This window comes from Passer montanus, unplaced genomic scaffold (genome assembly GCF_014805655.1).
Source record: "Passer montanus isolate IOZ18808 unplaced genomic scaffold, ASM1480565v1 scaffold9, whole genome shotgun sequence".
Lineage (NCBI taxonomy): Eukaryota > Metazoa > Chordata > Aves > Passeriformes > Passeridae > Passer > Passer montanus.
The window spans coordinates 5,156,329-5,182,563 of record NW_024374367.1 but is presented as its reverse complement, the minus strand read 5'-3'; the positions used below and the strand labels follow the sequence as shown (position 1 = coordinate 5,182,563).

General features: G+C 39.0%; 1 protein-coding gene across 39 annotated transcripts in view; it reads right to left on the bottom strand.

The window, feature by feature from the left end:
* LOC120514026 (sarcolemma associated protein) overlaps nt 1–26,235 on the bottom strand; it is a 92,690-nt gene that overhangs the window by 52,332 nt on the left and 14,123 nt on the right. For 22 of the 39 annotated variants that reach the window (XM_039734036.1, XM_039734034.1, XM_039734033.1 and 19 more), the window contains exons 2-6: nt 9,791–9,944; nt 3,639–3,711; nt 2,798–2,834; nt 1,336–1,398; nt 246–341 (exon numbers count right to left, since the gene is read on the bottom strand). In XM_039734036.1, coding sequence (XP_039589970.1) covers nt 246–341; nt 1,336–1,398; nt 2,798–2,834; nt 3,639–3,711; nt 9,791–9,944 — 423 coding nt within the window. The remainder of the gene's footprint in view (nt 1–245; nt 342–1,335; nt 1,399–2,797; nt 2,835–3,638; nt 3,712–9,790; nt 9,945–26,235) is intronic. The other 17 variants (XM_039734037.1, XM_039734035.1, XM_039734058.1 and 14 more) reach the window with 1 other exon arrangement.

Here is a 26,235-nt window from a genome sequence, read left to right as displayed (position 1 = left end):
AGAATTATCTCATGCTTAATGTAGTGCCAGTAGAGTTCTGCTTTAAAGATCTGAATTGTGCTGAAGTACTTACTGCTAATAGCTATTTCAAAAGTACACAACCACTAACTTTAATAAACATTGTCCACAGTTTTAGAGAATCACCATAAATTTTTATTATTTCTGCTGCTTTTTCCCTGCATTAACAGCTAAAATTCATATGGCAGTGCATAGCTGAGTCCATAAGGAAAGGATCCTGCAGATACCTGCCAACTAGTATCTGAAGCCTCTTGTGTGACAGCAAGTAGTCGCTGAAGGGTTGCCAGCTTCTGTTCCAACATTTGTTCCCGATGTAAGGCTTCCTGTGAAGAGAGCAGGGCACCAGTCAGTTCAGCTAGAACAACTCAGGAAATCAGAAACAACAGAAGAGATCCCAAAACACAACAAAAAAAGGAAATGTGAGCAGCAAACACTGTCAACTTGTTCAAAACCGTAATAAGCACATTCCATTTTACCCATCCACAAATTTATTTGCATAGTTTAATTAGAAAATGATATCCTGTAATCTCAGGTTCCTAGACCATTCGTTTTTTATGCTATGTTGCACATGCTGAGGACACACTGTTATTCTTCCCAAGACTTAAAGATACTTAATTTCTTAAGTAACAAAACTGCAGACACCAAAGGACAGCTTGGCAGCTTCCATGCAATGAGCTGTTCATCCTCAAATGAGGTCACAAAAAAGAAATGCCAAGCAAGAACTACTATTTCTGTTTGATTTTTGGTTTATGACAGGAAGACAGAAGAGCATCTTCGTTAACTCCAGGATATGGAGAGAGAACAGATTGGTGAGTGAATATGTATTTGGCTTCCAAAGAAAGAGCATCTGCATGAGCTCCTTCCTGCTATGTCAGCAAATACATATAAAGACAGTATCTATCTCAAAAGCCTTGATGTGAACAAATAAAAATTGCCATTATCAAACAAAACCAGGCAAAATAAATCAGTAGAACTTATAAACAGTTAAACCTGGAAAGAATTTACCAGCAAAAAAGTTTTCACTTTTCCCCCCAAAAAGCTGATTATATCATCCTTTCTAAAGAGTTTACTTTTATCTATCAGCACACAGTTTAACGTGCTACCATTTCGCAGTCTCACACTTTTGTGCCATGACACCTTGGGAAAAGCACACCTATTAAACTGACACAGAAGCAGGCACAGAAAGGCTGGTGATGCCAGTGAGCAAGAAGAGCTGCCTTGCTTTCTAGTTTCCAGTAGATACAAGCCACAGGGTAAGATTTGCATTTTGAACAAAACTATTCAGCCAAACTTAATGCCCTTAAAAAGAAAACTTACTTGTAGATACTGTGAAAGCTGAAACAATTCCTGAGAATACATACTGGGAGTGTTAGCAGCAACCTGAAAAAGAAGACAAGTAAGAATCAGAATGGGTTTGGATTTTTCATTAAATAGAAGTAATGTGAAATTCACTTACATCTAGTCACAAAGGTAAACTTCAGATTATCTAATAATAGCATTTTGCTTCATTTCTTATTCTGTTATTATTTATGCTTTTTTTAACCACAGAACTTCCCAACTTGGCACTTAGGTCCCACTGTGTTTCTGCACAAATTCTTGAACCACCAACACACTCATGAGTTTAAAGCTTTGTTGTGACTGAGCTGACAATAAGGAAACAAGGGGCACAAAGGTGAAGCCATTCAACTCAATGACAAACACAAATTGTGGCCTTCCAGCTCGATCACACATATTATGACTGCACACCTCCTGCTGACTTATGAGTTATCATCATCATCTCTCTTTCTAAGTATCTATTTCAGAACTAAGGAATACCTGTATTACCTCTGAATAATAGCAAACTGTTCTTCACTTGGAGAGAAGTATGGGATTGTTCTGTGGGTTTATTTCAGCCAATCTATTTGTTTACTAATTCTTGTAGGTTTCCTACACTGAAATAACTTTTAACTGTTTTCCCACAGTTATACCTGCAGACCCTCCTCAAGATTTCTACCCTTGCCCTGGATTCAAGTCACACATACTGTTTTGAAATCTGAACTTAAACAGTCTATAAACTCCTCAGGCTGCTGGCTTCACAAATAAGTTTCCACAGTTGCTTGATATTTTGTTCGTCAAGCATAAAATCTGATTAGAACCTATTAAGTTTATCTTTCTTTTTAGAGACTAGAGAAATAATCAACTCCTGATCACTTTTCTCAAGGGAGCAGCTTTTCTACAAGTCCCCTGCATTATCAAAGCTGAGTTTAAGAATTACACTTAACAATACTGACTCCATGACTCTACAGTGAGCAACTCTGGCTCTACAAGACAGGCAGAGAGGTTTGGTCCCAGTCTTCCTTGGGAACATGGCAGTGCATTCCAGACTGTGCAGCACAGCTTCTCCTCCCTAAAAACATGGTATAAGGAAAACAGACCTCATCCAAACACCAAATCAGGAGCAACTCTTGTGTCCCACAGAACATCAAGTAATAAATTATGCAACAATTGTTAGTCTATCATCCTGCACCTGGAAATTAACCATCTTAACAGCAATGGTTTTGTTCCAAGGCCATGTTTCAGGTGCCACAATGTAAAAAGTGAACTTACCTTCAAATATACACTAATACTGCATTACTTCTCTACCTTAAATGTCACTCAAAATATTAAACTAGGTAAAAATAGTCAGTGGAAAACATATCAAAATGTTACTGGACAGATTTCACTATTTCTTCATCCTTATAACAAGTCTGAAAATAGCATGTGTCTGAATAAGGCATAAACCAGCAAATTACTGAATTACCTTGTCAACAGGACTTGGTAATGGCGCATGGATAACACTAAAAAAAAATGGACACAAAATACATAAATGTTGTACTTGCACATTTTCATCAAAACTATAAATATAACACCATACATTTTTACTATTTCTTGTTTGAACATAAAATTATACGGAAAATCTTCTATAGTAATTTACTTTTATTTATCTTCCCACAAGTAACCAAAGATAGCCTAGAGCTTCACACAAGTATTTATGGATACTAATGATAAAAGAATATTTAAATAAACAATAAACCCCACAAAATTGTTGGTAATGAAAGATGACTAAAATTACGTCATTTGTGATTAGCACTCAGTGCAAACAAAATGCTAAAGTTTCTGGTTTTTAGTATTCTTGGAAGATTTCCCAAAAATGGGCATATACACGGAAAATGCTGTCAATATTCACCTGAGTTTCCATTAGCTTCACTTTAGTCAAGTTTATGTGCATTTAAAAGAGCCAAAATAACAATCACAAATAAAGAAAGAGGGCAGGAGAATTTGCTTATTTGCTTTCTTTTTCTCTGTATTCTTCTGTTTCTAATGCCCATTTCAGCAGAGTAAACCACAGTCAGAAAAGCCCAACTACATAAGAATTTTTTTCTTCTTTTAGAGAACGTCTTTATTCTTCAGTGTTGTCTTAATTACTAAAAACAACAAGTAAATGAGTGTTTTTTTCTCATAATGCCTGCAAATGAACCATGCACTCGCTTTGCAGGATTACAGGAAAATAAACTGCTCCCATGATGATTTTAGACACAATATCCATCAAATCCTCATCATACAGTAGATGAGTTTTGGTACATGTGAATACATATTCTTACTCTGATCGCAATCGAGCTTCCATTCCATCTGGAAGGAACAGTTTGATTGTGGAGACTATACATCCATGGGTAACTGAAAAGAAACAAATACTAAGTCATCATGATCCATTACTACTTCGTTTTAAGTTCTGTGCTTAATGTTACAGTAACCAAGCAAACTGTCTTAAACCCTGAGACAGGCAAACAGGAAGAGGCATGAACACCTTCAAGCACCAGTGCCTGGGTCTGCCTTCTCAAACCTCCTCTGGAGGCAGGAAACTTCATCATTACAAACTTGAAGAGCTCATGCTGTGTACTCAGTCCTGGCTGTGGAGCAGCTCCAGTTCCAACTCTTCCACGTGCAGCAATACCTGAAACTTGTCTTTACGGTAGAAAGTTAAAAAAGTGGATGTTTTGATCACAAATGAGTGAAGCAGAACGCATCTTACCTGCACCAGGTAACAGGAATGCAGAGGTACAAACAAAATAATGAGCTGCCTTTTTGACAAGATTCTGACAAGCATATCCAGGGACTTAGAAGGTAGCACCTCCAATTTGTGTCACCGACACTTACTTCAAAATCTGGAACTTGCCAAGCAATTATTATTTACAAAGAAGGATGGAAAAGGAAATGCAGAGGAAGTGTGTAGGAACCACTGAAGTAGATCCTTTTGAACACTGAGAGCAGCATCATTCAAGACAACACATTTCTATGTTGGGGTGCTTGCAGTGCACATCTACTGCACAGCCCTAGACTATGGCCTTTCATGTCAGAAGAGGTAAACTTGCTCCTTGAGGACTAAATTCAAGATTAAACTCAAGAAAGATCCTAAGGAATAAGAGGAAGAAATGCAATATTTGATTTTTACATCAAGTTCAAACCTTCTACACAATGTTTTGAAAAATGTTACCGGTATAATTTTCAATGCCTTTGCAAACAGTCAAAATATTTGTGTCTCTCAGTTTATTTTTTTTCCCTGTATGGTTCTATTAACTGGGAAGCAAAAATTATTTCCAGATACATGGAAAGATAGCTGTACATTGTTCCCAAAACCCTACCACAAGTAGATACACATGAGTGTGTGGTCACCCATCGTGAACCACTATACCTCCACCACCCACTAACATACAAATAGCTGTTCTCCTTTCTCTGTTATTAATATCAGCAAAACAGTTAATCTGGCTTTGGGAAAAAAAAAAAGGGCAATGGGCGTTTTAGGACACTGGTAATACTCCAGGGAAATGAGACAGGTCTTTAAGGAAGCTACCTCAATAGAATCTAAATATAGAGGAGAAATGATCCAACCAAGACAAGTTGGTTTTAACCTTTATTTAGCTAATGCTTTGGAGACGTATTCTCCTGGCTAGAGCATCTTGTTTTTTCAAGCTGACCTAGTACAGTATTAAATTTACATGCCAGGGCAGAACAGATTAAACTGCAGGGTTTGGGGTCTTTATTTATAAATTGAATAAATCCAGTTTGCAGAAACATTTTAAAAATACATTAGCAATATTAGCTGTACCCTATAATACATAGCTTTCATAATGCAAAATTCTTTCTTTTAGAGGAAATCAGTGATTTTAATAAGAAAAACATTAGGATACCTGACATCAAATGGCAATAGACAGCTTTACCTTCGGGTCACATATCAGATAGGTCTGCTGTAAGATTATATAATTCTGAAGTTTTTCTGTCAACAGCTAGACTGACAAAAATCTCCTAAAATCTGCAGGAGCTTTATTTGTGTCAAATTAAGACAATTAAGACATAACGGGCATCTAGCAAAAGGTATCAAATACACAGTGACTGGAAAAAGATACCAAGCATTTTGACAAACTTATAAAATTGAAATAGTAAGAAAGGAAACAATACTCAAACCCTGCAGCCTGACCTTTAGCTATCAATCATTGCAACTGGAAAAATGAGGAGAAAGCCTGAGGTACAGCAAGACCGAAAACACGAATACAGTACTGACTGCACAGAACAGCAGCAATGGTTTAAATTCAGGTCTACAGCATTTCCTGTGAGGAATTAACAAGAAAAGGCAGTAAAGCAAGGCCTGGTTTCCCAGTGGAGCTGAGGCACCCCTTGTCCCCACAGCGGAGCCCCCTCTCCATCCATCGCACTCACCTGCGGGCGCTCCGCGGCGCCGCCGCTCCCGCCCGGCCCCGGCGCGGCCGGCACTGCGCAGCGCCGCCGCCAGGGGGCGCCCCCGCGCCGGCCACCGCGCCCGCCCCGCCGCGCGCGCGCGCTCCGGAGCGGGAACGGCCGCCCCACAGCCAGGGCTCCATCACGAGCATCACACGGCCGCCCCACAGCCAGGGCTCCATCACGAGCATCACACGGCCGCCCCACAGCCAGGGCTCCATCACGAGCATCACACGGCCGCCCCACAGCCAGGGCTCCATCACGAGCATCACACGGCCGCCCCACAGCCAGGGCTCCATCACGAGCATCACACGGCCGCCCCACAGCCAGGGCTCCATCACGAGCATCACACGGCCGCCCCACAGCCAGGGCTCCATCACGAGCATCACACGGCCGCCCCACAGCCAGGGCTCCATCACGAGCATCACACGGCCGCCCCACAGCCAGGGCTCCATCACGAGCATCACACGGCCGCCCCACAGCCAGGGCTCCATCACGAGCATCACACGGCCGCCCCACAGCCAGGGCTCCATCACGAGCATCACACGGCCGCCCCACAGCCAGGGCTCCATCACGAGCATCACACGGCCGCCCCACAGCCAGGGCTCCCTCCAGAGCACCGAACTGCCGCCCCACAGCCAGGGCTCCATCACGAGCATCACACTGCCGCCCCACAGCCAGGGCTCCATCCCGAGCACCAAACTGCCGCCCCACAGCCAGGGCTCCCTCCACAGCCACTGCTCCCTTCACGGCGTGAAACAGCTGCCCCACATCCACAGCTCTCTCCACGGAGTAAAACCCTGCTCCTGCTCCATTTGCTGTTCCACCTTCAGTCACAAACTTCTTGGTCCTCTCCAAAACACGGAGCTGACCCATATTTCACAGCTCCAAAACCCCTGAGACCTGTCCTAAACCCGAACAGGTTCTGCTGCACTATAGCACAACGGGAACACAGAAAGCATTTCTGTTTGTCTCAGTTTTTGTTTCCTAGAGAGACAATTTGCCAGTGATGCTCTCGTTTTTAGCTTCACTCATTAATGTGGTACCCAGCCCTAAGGAACCCCCTACACCCCTCGGGGGTCTGTGCACTGCCCTGCAGCACACACTGCTACGGGGCTCCCCACTTGCATAACCTCCCTCAAACATCCCATGACAGATCTACGAGAGAGTCCAAATCTGACTAGAAAAAAGTGCATAAACTGCATTTGAACTAAATGACGTTGGTATTATTCGACCTTGCTTGGCAATGCCTGTTGCTGCTTGTTGTGCAGGGAAGTATCACCAATTATCTTGGAATGCTCTGGCACAAGTGGGAAATTAAGAAAGGTGCTAAAAGAATATAAACCAGAAATGCAGAAAAGCACAGTGAGATGTTAATAGGTAAGTGCTGTATTAAGGAGGGGGAAATGGCGAGGCCCCTGTGCTTGTCAGTAATACAGCAAGTGGACAAATAAGGAAGCAGGAGGTTGCAAACACTTCTCCAGGACCTGTTACTGACTTTGGCTCAGCAGCAGGAAACTGAGGAATTGGTGCTCATACTTGATAACCTGAAAAATCACACAGTGAACATGCCACTATTTTAATGAACCAAATCCAGATCACATTTGCAAGGAAATTACTTACTAAAATACAGCCTGAACAATAAAATAAATGTATTCTAGCAATACTGGCAGAATTTAGAATTTACATGGGCAAGTACACTCGTTCTGTCCTGTCATTACCTTATAATTACACACAGCAGATTGCTGAAACGTCATGTGCAAGTAAGGCATTATGTAAATACCAGAGTGCAAAGTGCTTTTAAAGGGAATCACCAATTTAAAAACTACTTTCCTGTCTGTTTCACGACCAGATTAGATTAACAGTAACATCTAAAACTACTGAAGCCAACTGGTGAAAAACCCATGTTTATATGCATTCCAATGGCATTCATAGGTAAACACTCTGTGATGATACAATCTTCATTCTCTGCTTGGGGGAGCAGAGAGGGAAGAAAGCAAACTTGTATCCTCATCCTCATTAGCGAGCTCAACACATTCATGAGTAACATGAGCACAGCTTCCAAGTTCAAAGGCGGAGAAAAGGACAAGGAAGGCTGCATAATCTGATCACTCATTACACAAATGCCAGGTCACCAGCATTCGTGTAATGTATCGTGCTTTGTGAAACTAATATAAAACCACAGCAAATAACTACTACTGGCAAAAATTCATGGCAAGAATTTGCTTACTATGAACTTTCTGCAAATGTTTCCATGAACTAACTGCAATGTGCTGATAAAAGCAAGTCAAGTCCACTTTCTCTTCCAACTAAATCTTAAATAAAAATTGTTTTAGTTTACATACACTTGAAGAAATTCAGCTTCTCTCAGCAAGGACAGCATCTCATAAAATTAATAGTTCCAAGTTCATTAGATGCAGTGTATACTTTTGATCTCTTCCATGTGTACTGCTGGTATTCATAAATGTTTGCAATTACTGCACATGGAAATATTTTAAATAACTCCCAGCAATTTCAGCTAGGCATCCTGGAGTTGAATCTTTGCAACATCCGTTTTGAGAAGAGTAAAACTATGTGATAAGACCTTCACTACAATGAATCACTCAAAAATCCTACAGCTCCAAAAGCTCTTGATGACAAAATACCACCACCACCATTACTTAACAATGTTTTCCTTAAAGACATTCATTAGCCTCCCTCTGATACTTCAGATCTGAGAATTACAACCTCGTCTGCCTAAAGACAAAATTCACAAGTAACAGAGCAGGTGCCATCTTTATGCTTTGTTCACTTAACACACTTTATGAAATTCTCCTGGTGTACTATGGTTTGGTCTGTTGGACTTTGGAGGGGGTTGGTTTGTGAGAGGTTTGCTTTGATGGATGTTTCATTTATTTGCTTGTTTTAAAAAACTTTATCATCAGCCTTCCAATTTAATATAATTTTTTCATTCTTCTCTAATACACTTCTCTTTAAGGATAAGCTCTATGAAGGTCTTGTTCAGAAAAGCAGTAAAAGGGTGATGGCAGTTGATATTTATTGCCAAATCTGTGGCTACTGAGTAGGAAGGATTCTACAGAACATGGCCAGAAGTTCAATGCTTACAGAAAGCAGCAGACTCACCAGAGAACTTTAAAAAGTCTCAACAAAACTGATTACAGTCTGATAAGCCCCATACAGACCAGTCTCCAGAAAGATAAAGAAATCATTCCTGACATACTTCATAATGTCAAAAGAAAAGAGACAGAGGCTGCATTTTAATTAGCGCAGACGCAGAGCTATTGCCACAATACAAGATCTCCTGAGCATGCATACTGGGAAGAAAACAGCAAGAAAAACAAAACAAACAAAAATGCCATCATCTCATTTGTCAGCTAGCAACTTTTTTCTATTCTCATTTTAAAGTACCTGCAGAAATCAAAATCAGCAGCCAACACAGAAGGAAACAGTGGGTATCCTGAAAAGAATTAAGTTAGCCTGTTTGAAACTTACACTGCCTACTTGATCAAGAAATTCAGGTTCATACTTGTGCCACACTATTAGCTGAAACCTTAAGGTTCAAAGGGCTTGAAAGAAAAGTACTTGCAATTACAATAATATAATCCAAATACAAAAAGCCCAATAGAGCATTACACACACATGCTTGTGTGGCACTTTTAAAATTGCTGTAGGTCAATTTAAGTGAGGCAATAGATGAACACGTAGCCCCAGCTGAGCTCCTTTTCCAGACCTACACTTCCCCTGCACTCAGTAAGGGGAGAAAGTAGGCCATGGAAACAACCCAGTAGAGTCCATCTGGGGCTGTGAGGGTGGAAATAGAGTCTGTGTTTTCAGCAGACATGATTCTTGATCAGGTACCACATGGGGCCAGGGCTCACTGCCAGCACAAAGGAGGGAAGAAGTAATAAAAAAACAAACAAGACTGTTTTCTTACAATGGGAATGTAATTTAGTTTTAAAGACTGGATTGTAGTAAGATATTCGAAATAAATATACTTGAAAAGAAACCAAAAAATGATCCATACCCTTACCTTTCCGCGTGTTCTCCGTCACATCTACACCAAACTGGATGATGTCACCTGACATAATTTCACATGGTGGGCTTTCCTCAGATCCTCTACTCAGTCTCTGACTATTAATAAAGGTACCATTACTACTTTTAGTGTCTTGAAGATAGAACTGCAAACAAACAAACAAAAACAAAAATAAAGTATTTGGGAAAAGTAAGACAAGAAATAAAGCACAAGTAAAATTTTATTTATATAAAATTTATTTCCAGAACATAACAAATGTATCAAACTCTAAACACCCTCATCAGGATGCAACACTTTCCCCTTCATCAAGAAGTATTTGTATTTGATTTTGAGTTCACATATGATTGAATTCTAGCACATACAGTATGCAAATAATTGCTACAAAGTGTGCCTGAACTGCCTGCAATAGAGGATCACACGTCATTAGCAGCAAGACCTTTTGCCACATACATATAACAATTCATATTTAAGTTGGTCAACACACAAGTTCTAACTGCTCCCACATTCAAGGTAACAGTATTGTATGACAATCATGCTGCAGAAAAGGCTACTGAAGGAAAACCTCTGGCAAAAGACAGAATTCAGGAATTGCAATAAAAGACCATGGTGAAACTTAAAGGAACTGACAGGATGCTTTAACTTCTCAGCAATACTAGTTCACATTATTAACTAAATTTCAAAATTTCAAGTACGTTTGTAAATATCCATCTGCAGAGTTAATTAAATGTTAATAGCCATTTATTGAATCTGAAACTGCTTTTATGATGCAAGACTTGTAGTCTAAACTTCTGCATCTGAGAAGAGGTTACAAATGAATCACCTTGCAGAAGACCAGAGAGAGTGGCTATGACCTGAGCAGTGACAGCACAGAAGAGGGGACCAGAATGCTACTGACAGCCAGGTGTAACTGCTGGAATGAGTCAATCTCACTACTCCAAGATAACAATAGCTGCTACAGGAACCTGCTGGAATGGTAGAAATCACTGGCTTCCTGCACTCATAAAGAATCTCATCAAGTCCCAAAGCAGGCATAAGGTTGGGGAAAAAGATGATGTGTTCAGAGAAATGAATGTATTTCCATCTTTTTCTTATAAAAGCAATTGACCTTTCCTTTTTTACAGCATTCCTTGCAAAATTTTCCATGTTTTTAATATCTTTTTTTTTCCATGTCTCTATTACTGCAGGCTTCAAAAAAACCCTGATACATAGCTCAAAACCACAGTGTCAAGGGACAGATGGGTTTTGAATGGAGTGAGAGTAGAGCACCAGGGCTCCTCAGATCTTGTACTGGAAAATGACACCAAGTGTATGACATGGATCTTATATGGCATAACCCAGTGGCCCTAAGCACAGAGCTGGAATTCCCTTGTGTCGCTGCACTCACTAATCAAGGGGAATGCCAGCACAGGAAAGCTCAGGTGCTGTTTGAAATGAAAAGCAGTAATGTGAAAGACTTCCCTCCCCCCAACAGATATGCCTTAGATCTTCAGCTGAAGGAAAAGAAAACAGTAATCTGTCATAAGCTGATAAAGATGAAGGTAAGCATACATTATGGATAGAGCAAGAAATTATGACTGCATTCACTATATTAACAATCAAACCCACTCTAAATAATACTATGCATAATATTAAATACTATCTATTAACATAATAGTATGTCATATAGCTTCTATGAGTTATATGCTTGAAAGCCAACCAAATTAATTAGCTTGTTAATTTAATAGTCTGAAAGTACTGAACCCTCTCATGGTTCAGTGCAGAGGTAATTATTTCTCGCTTCCTGTTTATTTTCAATTAGCTTTCTTCTTAATTTGAAAATTCTTCTGTTATGAAAAAGTGAGTCACAGGCAAGGAGAAACAAACATGCTTCTGCTTATTTGCTCTTCCCCACCCTTTTCTTCTCTGTGCACATCTGTCTTTTATCCCTCCCAACGTTTTGATTAATCATTGCCCCTTGTAATCACATTTTTTTCAGAATCTGCAAATGGGATTCAGACAAGATAGCAAAAGGAAATACAGGACAGTGACCATGGAGAAGAAGTGCAACAGAGCATCAGCCACAAAAAACTAGTACAACATTGGTAGACACAACATTCAAACTGCAAAAGGATATTTGTAAACAAATGTCAACAGAAAGCACACACTACATTTACTGATGTCCACTTAAGTGCACACTACTGAATTGTATTGCATAAACTTTTGAAAAATGATGCTCTTCAAGTCTTTTCATCCTGTTTGTAAATACGCTTCTTCCTGCATCTAGTAAAGAAGCAATACCAGCCACATGTTAGTAGCTGATGTCTGAGGAGGGGAAAACACACTGCCTTCAAATCTTGCTATAAAGGATTTAGTCATCTTTAATGTAGCCATTCCTCAGGAACCCACTGAGCCAGTCCCTTTCAGGTAGTAAATTCAAATGTTACTTCCATGCTGGTTTTCACTAGTTCAAATGATCTTTCTCAAAGGTCAATCTCTCCATCCCTTTTGCATAATTACTAAACCTATCTTCAGGAAATAAAATCAAGTGCAAGCCCTGAAACAAATGTGTCTATACATTAACTAGCACTTGTGGCAGCACACTGGTTTTTAATGTTCTATTTAATTATGCGGTAAGCACAGTGGGTCCTCAGATTCCCAAACCAACACCTTCTACCCAGCACAGGGTAAAAGGTAACACAGCACCTTTTGTGTAACACAGCACCTTTTGTGAACCCAGCACCACTTGTCCTCCCAGCTCCCAGCTCAGCCCAAGCTCAGGCAGCAGTGCCAGCTCCCAGAGCAGCGATGCCTCTGCCCTTCCTGTGCCACCACCTCACCACCTGGACTGGCTCAGGCACTGGTTTAGTCACTGCAAACCAGTTTCGAGCTGATGCAAGGTAAACAAGGAGGTGCTTAAGCCAGTGCTGACAGAAAAAATGACAGCATATATTGGCCTAATTATACTTGCCTCTATAATTCACTCTCCAGAGCAAAGTCCCAGCCCTTTTGTACCTCATATTAACAAGTCCAATGTAGAGCAGAGATGGCAGCTCATGCACATTCAAAACAACTCAGCTTGTGAGGACTGCTGAAGTATTACCACATCCTTAATTCAAGGGATAGCTGTATATATTGTGCCTGTGCTGGAGGTTTCCCCTCCTTTCTTAAAAAATACAAGGTAACACACAAAGTATTCAAGAAGCTTACGCTCCATTATCATAATATTTCAGACAAAAAAAATCCTAGCCTTTCTTCTTGAGTAATTTATTGTTTATATCCCCTCCCACCTACAAGCCATTAATAAGATCAATTAACTGCAGACATCTTACCAGGCCGCTTCCACAAAATTTGTGAAGATTTTATTCTAAAGTAAAACTTGCAGTTCATCAGTACCCACAAACTTTCCCAGTACAGTACACCTTCCTTAGAAACTACATTATTGAAGTTTCAAAAAACTACAGATTTTTGTTTCCCTGTTTTGCAAGGAATTGTGTACTTATTTCACAAATTTAGTATTTATAGTATTTCAAGTTTCTCTTCAGTTTTGCAAATGGAACAAATGCACCTCCTCTGCTCTGAGCTATGGTGCATAAAAATCTCATTCCTTCTTCTAGGTCAATGACTCAGAAGAGCATCAACAACCTGCTAAATCAGTTCATGTCTTATTTTCATGCAGTTCGATATCACCATGATTTTTCCACTACAACAAACTGCTAGTATTTTCTGATTAGAGAAATAGAAGATTCTTCTGTAGTGACCCCAAACCATAATACATCAAATCTAAGCACATGAAATATGTTAATTCTAACTGATATTAGGAAGTTGCAAATTGCTATGCTCCATGATGACAGATTTTAATCTAACTTATGAAATGTAGGTTAATGTTTTCTTCAAAGAAATAAAACCAACTAGCAATAACAAACCCATTCTGTTTAATGATCACTATTGCAACATCTTCCAGGAGGCAGGCTGAAGAGAGCTCCTTAATTAGCCTGACAAGTGAGAAAGCCATGACATGTTTTTTTTCCCCAAGCCATATACAGGCCTGATACAGGATGAGACACTTCTGAAGGATCTTAGAGAACACAAAATATGGGCTTACAGATGTACAGAAAATCTTGAAAGTAGCACACTTCTTCAGTGATTTGATTATCTGGATCTAATTACAGTAGAACTACAGGAAGAAACAACTGGCCAGCTTTTTAATACTTCTAATATTTGCTATTACTGTGCACAGCCATCATTTGCCATTTTAATAGCACATTACTGCTACTCCATCTAACCCACTTGAAACTGCAGTTCAGGGCAATTATTCTGAGAACTACAGTGAGGAAAATTGTTGGAAAACTGAGGCACTTTGTCCACAGATATGTGAGATTCAGTATGTGAAGAGACACAACTTTACATCAAAAAAATGCAGAATGAAGAAACTATTACATATAATTACACTTATTTCAGCCTCTTTCCATAGCTGAATTAATAATTAAGTAAATAAGTACCAAAATGTAGGCTACTGCCTTTTACACAAAGTCAAAAGGTAATATATTTTATGTATTAAACAAATTTTCACTGCCTAAACAACTAATGTAGCAAAAGATTCGCAATTTCAGAATCTCCTAGTTTACCACTCTTTTTCTCACCTCTTATTTCCTCTATGAAAGAAGTGCACACAACTCCCAAGAGCTTCAGGGTCCTGTAATACCTTTGTGGCTTTAGCTTGAACCAGAAAGATTTAAATTCTTTTGTCAAATTACGAACTATAACCCTTAAGGAGTTGGCAGCTTCATTTTTGCCATGGTTACCACCACAAAGGGGCAGCAAGGCTATTAGCCAGAGCAGTTAAACCATAAAATGCTGCAGTTAATGATGAAAGATTCTTCCCTGACTCACGCTAAATAATCACTGAACAATTAATGCAGGCATTATAAATGCACCCCCTGAGTACTAAAGCTAATACTCAAAAGCAGGAAGTAAATAGGGATCTAGAAATTGGAATACTTGCCCTGGAGTAATACTTCACTAAGCAGTAATGTAACTGAGTTCATTTACTCGTTGCACACTGAGAATTCTACCAGGAAATGAAATACACTGCACAAATCCAACTGTGCAAAGCCACAGACTTTAAAACAATATCTACCACGGTCAAACCTACATGGCCAACATTTGCCACAATGTGGCTAGAAATTTTTTTCTCTCGTATTGTTACAAGATTATTTTATCTTATTTGAAGTCTTAACACTGACAATTCTCATTTTGGGAGCAGCACTCTGCAGTACGCTGTGCAAACCATACTGAATTCCAGGTCAGTCCTTTGGCTGTAAGATACAGAAGTTCAAATGCTAAATTACCTCCAGATCCAATTGATTTGAGTTCCTCATTCTGGGCTGCTTAGACAGATCCTAAATTCCTTTCCTCTCACTTGCCTAACTCCACCCATCTATCAAGGAAGTAGAAGTATTTGTCTCCATAAGCAAGAGTAATTCACAGGGTGGGGTATATCAAGCAAAATTGCTTTTCTATTTAGTTTTCCATTTCTTAAATACATAGATCTAATAGCTCTTTGCTTACTAAACCCCAGTTCCTTCAACTCAGAAACAAAACTAGTGCATTAACTTTCGAGTTCTTATGAAAACTCCTTTTAAAAATGATTCTAACTACCCCAGGCAGGCACCCACTATGAAACTGAAAGCAACCAGCTGTGAAGAAAGGGATTTTCCAGTCAGATTGAACAGAGAGGAGTGGCAGTTGGCTTTTCAGGGACATAAGTATTGGGTTTCTCAAGTGAAGCAAAACTTACTAGTAGTTTTCAGTAACTTTTCGAAAAAATAATAAACTTTACCACTTTATGAGTAATAAAAGGAAAAAAAAAAGGATTAAAAATTGACATGCTTTGATATAGCATGGAACAAAAAAAGTCGTCGTGTTTTTAACTCAAAGTGTAAGCCTAATGTAAATCCTGCTACGCTGATGAGAAAAGGTTACAATCTTCAGATATTCCCGGGAATCCAATGCTATCCTTCCAAATTTGCCACTGGTTCAAAGGGGGAGAGGGGAAAGGACAGGGAATATGCTCTTCTGCTAACCAAGTTGTTCCTTTGTCTGTTTACACCTCCAAGTTTTGTTGTCTGTACTGCCAGGACAACCCTGCTGGTTACTCATACCTGTTGTCAAGCAAAGTAAACTGTGCCAGTAAAAGCAGCTTTGTGCCAGCATAACTGAGCCTGGGTATAAACACAGCTTGGCCTTTTCAGATGCATTATTTGAGGTGCTATAAAATATTAATCCCTGTGTTCCTTGCCCCGATTGTTCAAGTGCTTTGAAGTTCACTATAGGTCCTGTCACTCAGCTTAACTTTCGTGTGAGTGGCCGGCAGACTTTGCCTGAAAAGGACACAGACCATGACAGGGAAGATGGATGGATTTGTGGGGAGGAAGAGGAATCACCTTAGGCAGGCAGAAAGGCAATGCCCAGCACTGAGAGACATCAACACTTACTTAACTGTGCATAAAACATGTTTGGCTACAGCCTGAGCTGCTCTAGTGCCTTCCTCAGTAGCAAAATGTCACCTTTCTCAACAGAACAAAGCAAAATGTTCAAGATGTACCCGCGAACATTTCAGCACAGACTTTTTTTGACACGTGACTTTGCAATGCTTATTTTAACTGCTGACTTTTACAGATACACTGACACCTATCAGAACTTTAAATTCTGGCATATTAAAATCATTAACAAAAAAGAAAAGCACAAAAGAAAAGTATGCTTGCAGACTTAATGCCATCTCCTATGTGTCGCACCCATTTAAGCATCACATTTATTTACTAAATCTTTATTCAAACCACACATTTGCTACTAGTTGCAATTCAACTTACTCGTCTGAAGGTGAAAAGCTCAGGACTCAGGGTTACTATTAGTCAATAGCTCTATATTATTCTTCAAGTAGTTACAGATAATCTACTCTACATCCAAAAATTCAGAAAGAGGATATCAGACACTTTACAATGATTTTTGATTTGTATTAGAAAGTGGTCTTTATTAACAGAAAGGCTACTAAAAATATTAAACAATTCTAATCATTCAGTTTTACAACTAGCTACATGGATCTTAAAAATATGCTATTTTAATGGTTTGAGCTATTTTTATAAAATATAGTTTTCAAATAGTATTGTTGCATTTTTCCTAGTAATTCGTACCTAAGAGAATGACAGAAGATGGCTAAAAGTTTAAGTGTAGGACCTCACACTATATCACAATCCAAGTTCTCTAGTTTAAAAAAAAAAGCAAAAATTCATGCTTACATTTGAAAATTTTTGCATCTTTATGAAAATGAGGAGAAAAATCTCTACTGCTTGTGTGCAAATCTGTTGTTCTCTGTATTACAACTGTCTCAAGCTGAATTAAGAAAATTAAGGAATCCATTACCTACATCATCCTTGCTTTCATGAAGTAGAAAAGTGTAATTGTGGGTTCCTCAGTCCAGGAGAAACATGAAGCCCCTGGAGCAGGCCCAGCAGAGGTGCAAAGATGATGAAGGGACTGCAGCATGTCTCTTATGAAGACACACTGAGGGAGCTGGGAGCACCTCGAGAAAGGACCTCACCAAGGTCTGTCTGGGAGGTGTCAGAGGACAGAGCTGGGCTCCAACCTGTGCTACCAAGCAATGAGACATGAGGCAATGGGCAGAAACTGATGCCCAGGAAGTGCCCTCATATTCCACCTGAATATGAGGAAGAAGTTCTTTACTCTGCAGTGTCTGCACATTGGAACAGAGAGGCTGTGGAGTCTCCCTCACTGGAGACATTCAGAAGCATCTGGACACAGTCCTGTGCTGCCTGCTCTCAGATGACCCTGCCTGATCAGGGAGACTGCACCACATCACCCACTGCGGTCCCTTCCAATCTGAACCATTCTGTGATTCTGTGAAAATGTAAGCAAGTAAACAAATTGCATTACAATTCCTGAATCCCTCAACATCAGTCAGCACAGAACTGTATGAACATCACTAACTCACTTGAAGATTGCTTTTATTCACTTTAGTTTTGAAAGGAACTATTAACCTCCAAACACATAAAACAAGAAAATTTCTGGAAAAAACCCATTAGTGTTATGGTGATAGCAGTTTACACAGGGAAAGAATCCTTCATATAAGATGATAAATATATCATATATACCAGTACTGAAGTAACAGATTAAACTGCAATAAAGCTTTTATTCTATGATTGTGCACTATGTCTGTGCACAACCAATGTGAATGGAAACATTATCACAAAGGATGGCTCCCCTTGCCAACCTATTTACCTTTACTCCTTCAGCAGAACTGGCAGCATTCAAGTAACACACAAACTATTTTCTAAAAACAAACCTTTCAAGCCTAACTTGACAGATGTGAAATTAACACCTCCCAGTAATCACATTCCATAATGGAAAAATGTGGTACAACAACAAGCCACAGAAGAACAAGTCCTGGACACTCCCTATTATGCTGTGAGGCCTCCTCAAAATTCTGTAGTTAGTACAGTCTGGTAGAAGATTTATGATGAAGGATGTGAGCAGAAGCAATCCCGGGCATGATACAAAATATTCATTCCTCTTCTAAATAAAATTTTCTGCAGGAAACACAAAGTGTGGAACGAAGTGACTGCAAAAGGTAGAAGCTGCTCATGTACCAGGGTCCCAATCTATCCCTAGATTATTCAAATAATCCAAAAAGGCATTCACTGTCAAAAGCAGAAGAATGACAAGACAGATAATCACCAAAAACTTCAAGCCACAAAATGCGACACCACCATATAAAAATAGATCCCTCTCTACACATCAGTGCCACTAATTTTGATGCAAAAAGCTATTTTTAAAAAGCAGAGATGTAGAGGAAGAGTTCTAATTTACAAGTAATTTGGTTTATATATAGCCAACTGACTTGCTACAGTGTCACCATAGTTACTAATTACTACTCTTTAAAATGTCTCTTTTACTTAACTTTTGTCCTCACAGTTCACAAAAATTTCTAAGTATCAGACTTTTGCTATAAGTGCTGTATGGCTTCAGGAAAACTAGAATAATTTTATATTTATTCTCTTTTTAGCAGAATGAAAGCCTGTCCTTTCACACACATCATGCTTTAAAACTTTTGCACATGAATCACAAAAGGGAAGAAGAATATTAACACTTCCAGAAAAAAATGCAATTCCACTCTGAATATAGACAAAGCACAAAAGTTTCCAAAAGAAAACTACCCAAGTCAGTACTAGTTTGTATATAACTACTAGTTATATACAATATTCTTGAGGAAACTGAATTTTCAGCCTACATGAAAATTCTCAAGTACTATTTGAATCCCATCCTGAAAATGCTGAGAGAATTTTAAAGTACATCATTGCTTTAGCTGCAAAGCTAAAATAAATTCACAATGAAGTACAATCAACAGAAAGCTTCCCAGGAAATGATTACTCACAGATCATCCCAAGATGCTCAAACTGACTCATTAGAATACTAAAACAATATAAAGAAGAGACTTATTTTGTCTTACTGCTGTCATAGATAACAATATCGTACATAACACACAGAGACTTTCAAAGAACTTTTCCTGCTCCATATTAAACCACTGACTTGTGCAATGTACTCATAAAACCAGTAAAATGTAGATAAAAACAGGTTTTTAGAAGGAAATTGTACTTGCAAAGAAGTTTCCTGCTTTGTTTCATTAAAGAAGCTCAGCCTCTTGTTACACAAGACATTTGTACAGCCTCATATCAGGTATCACTGTGACACCAGTGATTACTTTGTATAATTTATCTCAACTTCTATCATCACATCAAACATGGACTCTGGGGAAAACATATGGCCAAGGTGACCTCCTGAGGTTTCACTTAATGCTACTGTGTTCTTTGTATTAATCAATTATGGAAATAGATTGCAATTTAATGCAGCTTTAAAATAAAGAAATAAAACACTCTAATAGGCCATTATCCAGAAATCCAGGCTTCTTCAGGCTAATTACTTCCAAGTGTAAAATACTGCTGAAATACTCATCAATCCTGATGCCCTTACAAGAATACTTTCCTACAAAACTAGACTGAAAGCTAAACACCATTATTTACTCTAATAAATGTAATTAAAGTTTGGCAACATGAAAACTCAAACTTTGCAATAAGTAAAGTTAACTTGCGCTCAGCATGTACAAATTCCCAAAGATTGTATTTGTAGGACACACGCATCCAGATAAAAGAAATAAGCTCTGCAAAAAGCAGGTTCTCATACACAATCTTAATTTCTTTTCAAGTACATGTTTCTAGAGGTTTGTAATGTATTATTGCAATTTACCTTTAGGAGGCAAAACCACCCATAAATATTCTGCACTAGTGAAGAACACTACCACTACTCAGAAAACAAATTTTTATTCTTAAATTCACAATCAAAAAATGGTTAAACTTGATAGTTAACATTCTTTGGCCAACCTTATGAAGTGCAAGACCAAAATAAAATATGGTTTTAATTTATCTGACTACTGCAATGAAAAGTATGACAAAGAGAGAGGTTTGTCCTGTTTGTCAGAGCTTTGCTCTAATTTAAGAGCAGAGGTAAAGCATACATCTCTCCTGGTCTTTGGATTTTAACTGACCTTATTAGAACCTTACATAAACAAAAACTAAAATCAAATTTCTCTAACACCTACTAAAGACACCAAATTAATTGTTCTTATGGCAAAACATTGAAGAATAACCAGAAACTACAGAAAAAGAAGAAAACAAATGAAAACCAGATATTTTTAAAAGCAATCTTGAAATACTATCAGCATCTGTCAGTAAATACTCAGAATGAGAAATCCAACACCAACATTATCCACTCTTTCTGCTTCCTCAAGAATCTTGAGCTAACGAGGTAACTAAATAACTAGGAAAAAATTAATTGAAAGGGAAGTTTTCCTTAAGAAAACTGCAGTACTGAACTTCTATCAGCAAACAATTACATTTTCATTTGCATGCAAATTGGAGAAAAACCACAACAGAAGCCAAGATTACCAGATACTCCACCAGAAGAGAACTACTTATACCAAAGCAAAAGATTATGAGGCAGCTCCTTAGTTTATCAGCAAACTCCAACTCCCAACATAACCTGACGTTTCAAGGCAGGTGCAGAACTGCAAAAGCTTCTTAATTGTCTTGCTACTCGCTGCTATGTTGCTAAATTAGTTAATCATTACATCAAAGCTCCTCTGCTCCTGGCACAGAAGAATCACTTTTCACATGCTGACTTGACAACTTCTCAGAGAGCAAAAGGAGTTGTTGAAACTATTTCAAACTCTTTCTCATTTCTACTCCTTCCACACAAGGCACTGTGTTCACCTACTACCATTAATTCCATACTGCTGCTGGTTTATGGCAGAGAAAACTCCCAGTGATCACATGTTCAGATAAAGAAAAAAACTCCTATCAGATTTCACACATACCTCTAAATGCAATGCAGCAGTGGTTTGGTATTATCTCTGTATATGTAAAAACTCTCAAAATATCCTGAAAATTTTAAGAAAGTTCCTCCCTTCCTTTTATTAAGGAACATATTCCATCTGAAAGGACTTGTCTAATATCACTACAGTATTTTTGGGTTTTTTTGAAGAAACATCTGCAGCAGGCCTAGTTAATTCACCTCTCCTTTGCACAAAGCAATGTTGGCTTGCTTTCTGCCATCATCTGCTCCCAAACTATTAATTCACACAGCACAAGTGACACAAGGAAAATAATGTTCAGCACATTGCCAAACTACAGCTAAAAGGCCAATGCTGAGGATAAACTTAAAGCTACTGTGATATAAATTCAAAGCAGCCAATAAAGATGCAAAAGTACAAGTCCTAACTGAAGGGAGCTGCCTTAGTACAAATGACACTGCACTAGTTTTAATCATGTCAAACAAGATATTTTTGTAAGAGGTCCAAACCACAAGTATTACCCAAATAGAGTGTAGGGAGAGTTTACTACACAGCTCCTCATACTGAAAACAACAGGTCACCAGAGCAATACGCTCCTCCTTGCTTTTCCAAAGACTCCTCTGCATCAAGGGCAGACCAAACCTTAAAAAAAAATTACTAAATTTATTTTCATTCTGTGTTTTGAACTTCAGCATTCCATGCACAGAGCAAATGCAATTAAGTGGAAACCAAACACCAAAAGAGAAGCTCCATCCAAAGATGGAAAATTCATTTTCCAGCACAGAGGAGAAATCTGACAATTGGGAGTTTAATATTTGTACTCAAGGCACTGCCAAGCCATACCTCCAACAAAGTGAGAGTGAAAACATCCTGGGAGGAGGCTGTATTTATTTGCAATGCATTCCTGGATCAGGACTTTTAAAGCAAGTAGTAATTAAATACTGGTATTCATGAACAAAGGCTTATTTATTCTGGTGCTCCTTTGAGACCATATGGAGATGGGTCAGCCAGCAATGGGAGAGAACGCATGAGCTGATTTTTGATGGGCAATCTTACAGAATATTCATCATTCATGTCTTTACCTGTGTCCTACTGGCTTCAAGACAAGGGCCAACCTTCTCACAGGTTCATGGCAGAACCAGCCCCACAGAGGGATGGGCAGATAAGGGGTTCAAGGATCTGGTAACTGCAGGACCAAACATGGTGACTCACAATTCACAAGTCTTAGTCAAGGGCAAAAATCTCATGCAAGGTACATTGGATTTAAAGATTAGACAAGTTGCTAATATGGCAAAACTTGACTGGTACAGCTTTCTACACAGACAGAAGTATTTGCTGTTTTTTTCCCCTAGTTATTTTCCATCAGGGTCATCACGGATGTTACACTCATAACACCTGTGCCCATGAATGTGATTCTTCAGACAACCTAAAAATAAAAAATTATACACACACAAAACAACCAATAACCCAAATCTCTTAATTTCTTTGTCACCAGAAATGCACCCAGAACACATCAGTGCCCACGACCAATCTGCCAGCGGGCATTAGGAGCAGGTGAACTGCAAAGTACTGCTGGCAATCCTACACCCTTTCAACTGAAAAGCCTGAGGGAGTGGTCACCCAGACCTCTGAAAATTCATTATCAAGCTTTACAATTTTTTGTACTAAATATGCCATACTTTCCTCTAGAACACGACAAAAATTTTCAAAATACAAAAAAGAATGTCTTTCTAGCATCAGAGTAGTTCTAGACTGCCAGTCTAAGAAGAAACAGCCCCCCCCAATGATTAAATTCTTTAAACCACCATAAAAAGTTTCCCAAATCCCTTCCCTAAGCACGAAAATGCCTTTTCCATTTACTATTTAAAGTTGAGTTGCAGCCACTAGAGGGCAAGGCCATGATACACAACACACTGCCCGGGCTGGGTAATGTAAAACCAGTGCCACAAAAAGCAGAGCAGAAACTACAGCTGAACACTGCTTGTATTAATGAAGATTTGGTTGTTCAACTTTTTTTTATTAATACTGTATTTTCCATTAATTATAGGAATATACCCACATATTCTGTGGGTTGCTTAAAATATTAATTCCATCTTTACAGTCTAAAGCTTCCCAAACAAGCTATTTCTGCACTTCAACATCTACGTTAACAATTCTCATACTTCTCAAATTTTAAAATTATGTTTCTCAACTTCAGTGTTCTTGATACTGAATTATGCAAGTCACTGGAATTCTATCCAGAATAAGCAAGCATAGGTAAAAAGCAGAATGCTGTCAAAGGCTTTTCCCATTACATATAGAAATTAAACTTCCTAATCAATGGTAAAAATTATCTAGTTAGAAATTTGCCATATGCTGCAAAAGAACCGGAATTAACACACAGATTTCTTCTGTGTCTAATCAGCATTTTTTAAAAATTGCTGTTCTGAGAACAGTTAGGCTTTTTCTGTACAAAGATCACCCTTTGTTGAAATGCATTCTTGACATTTAATATATTAAATTCTGCTACAATTCAATATCTATGCTCTTCAAAAAGCAGAAAGCAAGGTCCAGAAACTAAACCAAACCAGGAAAATGAGTAATTTACTGAAAGACAAAAACATCAAGTGACAGAAGGACATACAGTAAAGCCCAAACCAAAAACATTTAAAGAATTCTTTCAGAATTTATAGTCCAAACAGAACATGGAAGAAAGTTCAGCAAGCTTGTCATTAAAAATGATGACACTTAATAATAGTGGCACTGCACTGGTGCTCTGAATGAAATCAGTCCCATCTACACTGGCCCATCTACTCCATGGAAAAAAAGCATCTGTACTGTGTATCACCAAAACAGATGAGCCCTCCAACTAAGTTCACATAACATTCAAACTGCACTCCCAGTACAAACACAGCCTTCCCACAAAAAACATGTTTGCTGTTAAGTAATAAGCTTTGACATTCCAAGAGCTTTGTCATCTAAGCTTAAATTTAATACAGCTGTAGACAAGATTACACTTTGATTAAAGGAAAATCAGCAAGACTTTTACACTACCTATAATTAGTCTACTGTTAGTACAAAGCTTTAATAAACTTTAATTAGAATTAGATGCTATCCAAAGCTTGTTTCAAAGGAAAATAGGTTGGGCCACTGGGAATTGGCAGCATTAACAGCAACAGGGTTAAACACAAGTTTAAGAGAAACATGTGTGTCCCTATTTCTTCTTTTAAATTTTTTGGAAAAAGATTCTCTTCTGCAGCCAAGTAGTATACTTGGGTCTTAAGCAAATACAAGGCATATCAAACACAGTACATGATGCAGGTTGGTAGAACGTTTCACTGGATTATTACAGCTTTGCACTATTTAATAGAAGAAAAAAAATTAAAAATCCCAAACAAATCTGTGACACTTTTGTTAGATGAATTTTCAAATGTTTACTGGAAAAAACATTTCACAAGAGATGTTATTGTTAGAAACAGAACATGAAATTTGTATATAGATCAGTAACAGCTCTCCTCATTGGTTATACACAAATTCCTGTGAATATCCACCAAAGTTACACAACCTAAGAGATACAGGAAGCAAGTAAAAGGCCAGGCCCTCTCACATTGAAGTACTTTTCCACATAGCTCTGGTTAGCAGGCAGGAATTAGTCTGTCTACCACAGGCTTGGACAGAAGTAAGCTGGTCCTTCTCCTCCTTGATCTCAAAATGCCCTCCTGCCTCTGCTGCCACCTGACAGCAGCTCCCGGGGGCTGAGCAAGGCGCTGTATTTGAGCCATTGTTAAGGGACAGACTGCGCTGGGAAGTACCGGACACACCACCCCAAGCCTTGACAGATCTCTTGGCTTCACTGCACCGCGCTGTCCTTTTCCTCACAATCTCCCATCTAGGTTTCCAGAGTGTCAGGAGTCAGCTCCCTGCTTTCTTCTCTGTATCTCAAACAGTTTCCACCCCACCAAGCTCGCCCAAGCACAGCAGGCCCGTGCTGGGAGCAGTGACACCTCTCAGCGATTATGGAAGCCCACCCTGCGCAGCCACAGCCGCTGCGCTCCTCTCCCTGACAGCACCACGGGACACCTCCAGCTCTCTCCCTGATTTTATCTTCTGGTTTCTTTTGGAATAGACAAAACACTCACAGACACGAGGTGGAACTGAGTGTAGACCAGGCCCCTCCCAGCACGCAAAGCACACAAGGGACTGGAAAAACATCACAGAATATCCTGTACTCCTTCAAGATTCAACAAGGTACCTTAGAAACAAAGGGGTGCTAAACTTCTGAGCTTAAAGTATATTATCTAATTCTTAACAACCTCTCATGGGACAAAGCGCATTTTTAGTACATTTACTTGCTTCTCTGTCTCTTAAAATTAATTCCAGTCAGAAAAAATAAACATGTGCTCTTAACAAAGGTGCCTCATTTACCTTGTTAGGTTATACTTTTCACACTTCATTCAAAACTGGACAACTTGAGCAGCTTATCTGCCTCGTGACTGCACAAACTGGATGGACCTGCCAACCTCCAGACTCAGCAGCTGAGTGTCTCCAGACTTCCAATACCATCCACTCATCCAGTGCCAAGCAGAACTAATGCAAAGCATGACACACTATCATCAACCACCACCCAGCAGCTTTCTGCCACCTGTTTCTCAACCTCAGTGTTTCTTAACAGGCACATCAGGAACCTTGATGTTTTCTTCACTTCCCTTTGAAAGGTTTAGTTGAAAACTTAAATACCAGAAACAGCAAACTAGTAAACAAAAAACCAAAACAAACAAAAAACCCACAAGAAGTCACAAAGTCACTTTATTCAACCAAATAACGAACTTAGTAAAGAAATAAACAATCACCATTAATTTTAAAAGAAAATTACTAGACCTTTTACATTCTGCACATATGAAATTATCATTGTCACTTCAAGGATAAAAACATTACTCTTTACTCAGTATCAACTAAAATGGAAACTGAATTAGTAGATTTCTTCAAGAAACAACACATTCAAAACTACATTAAGTATGAAACAAACAATTTTAGTTGTGACAGGAGCACACAAATGACA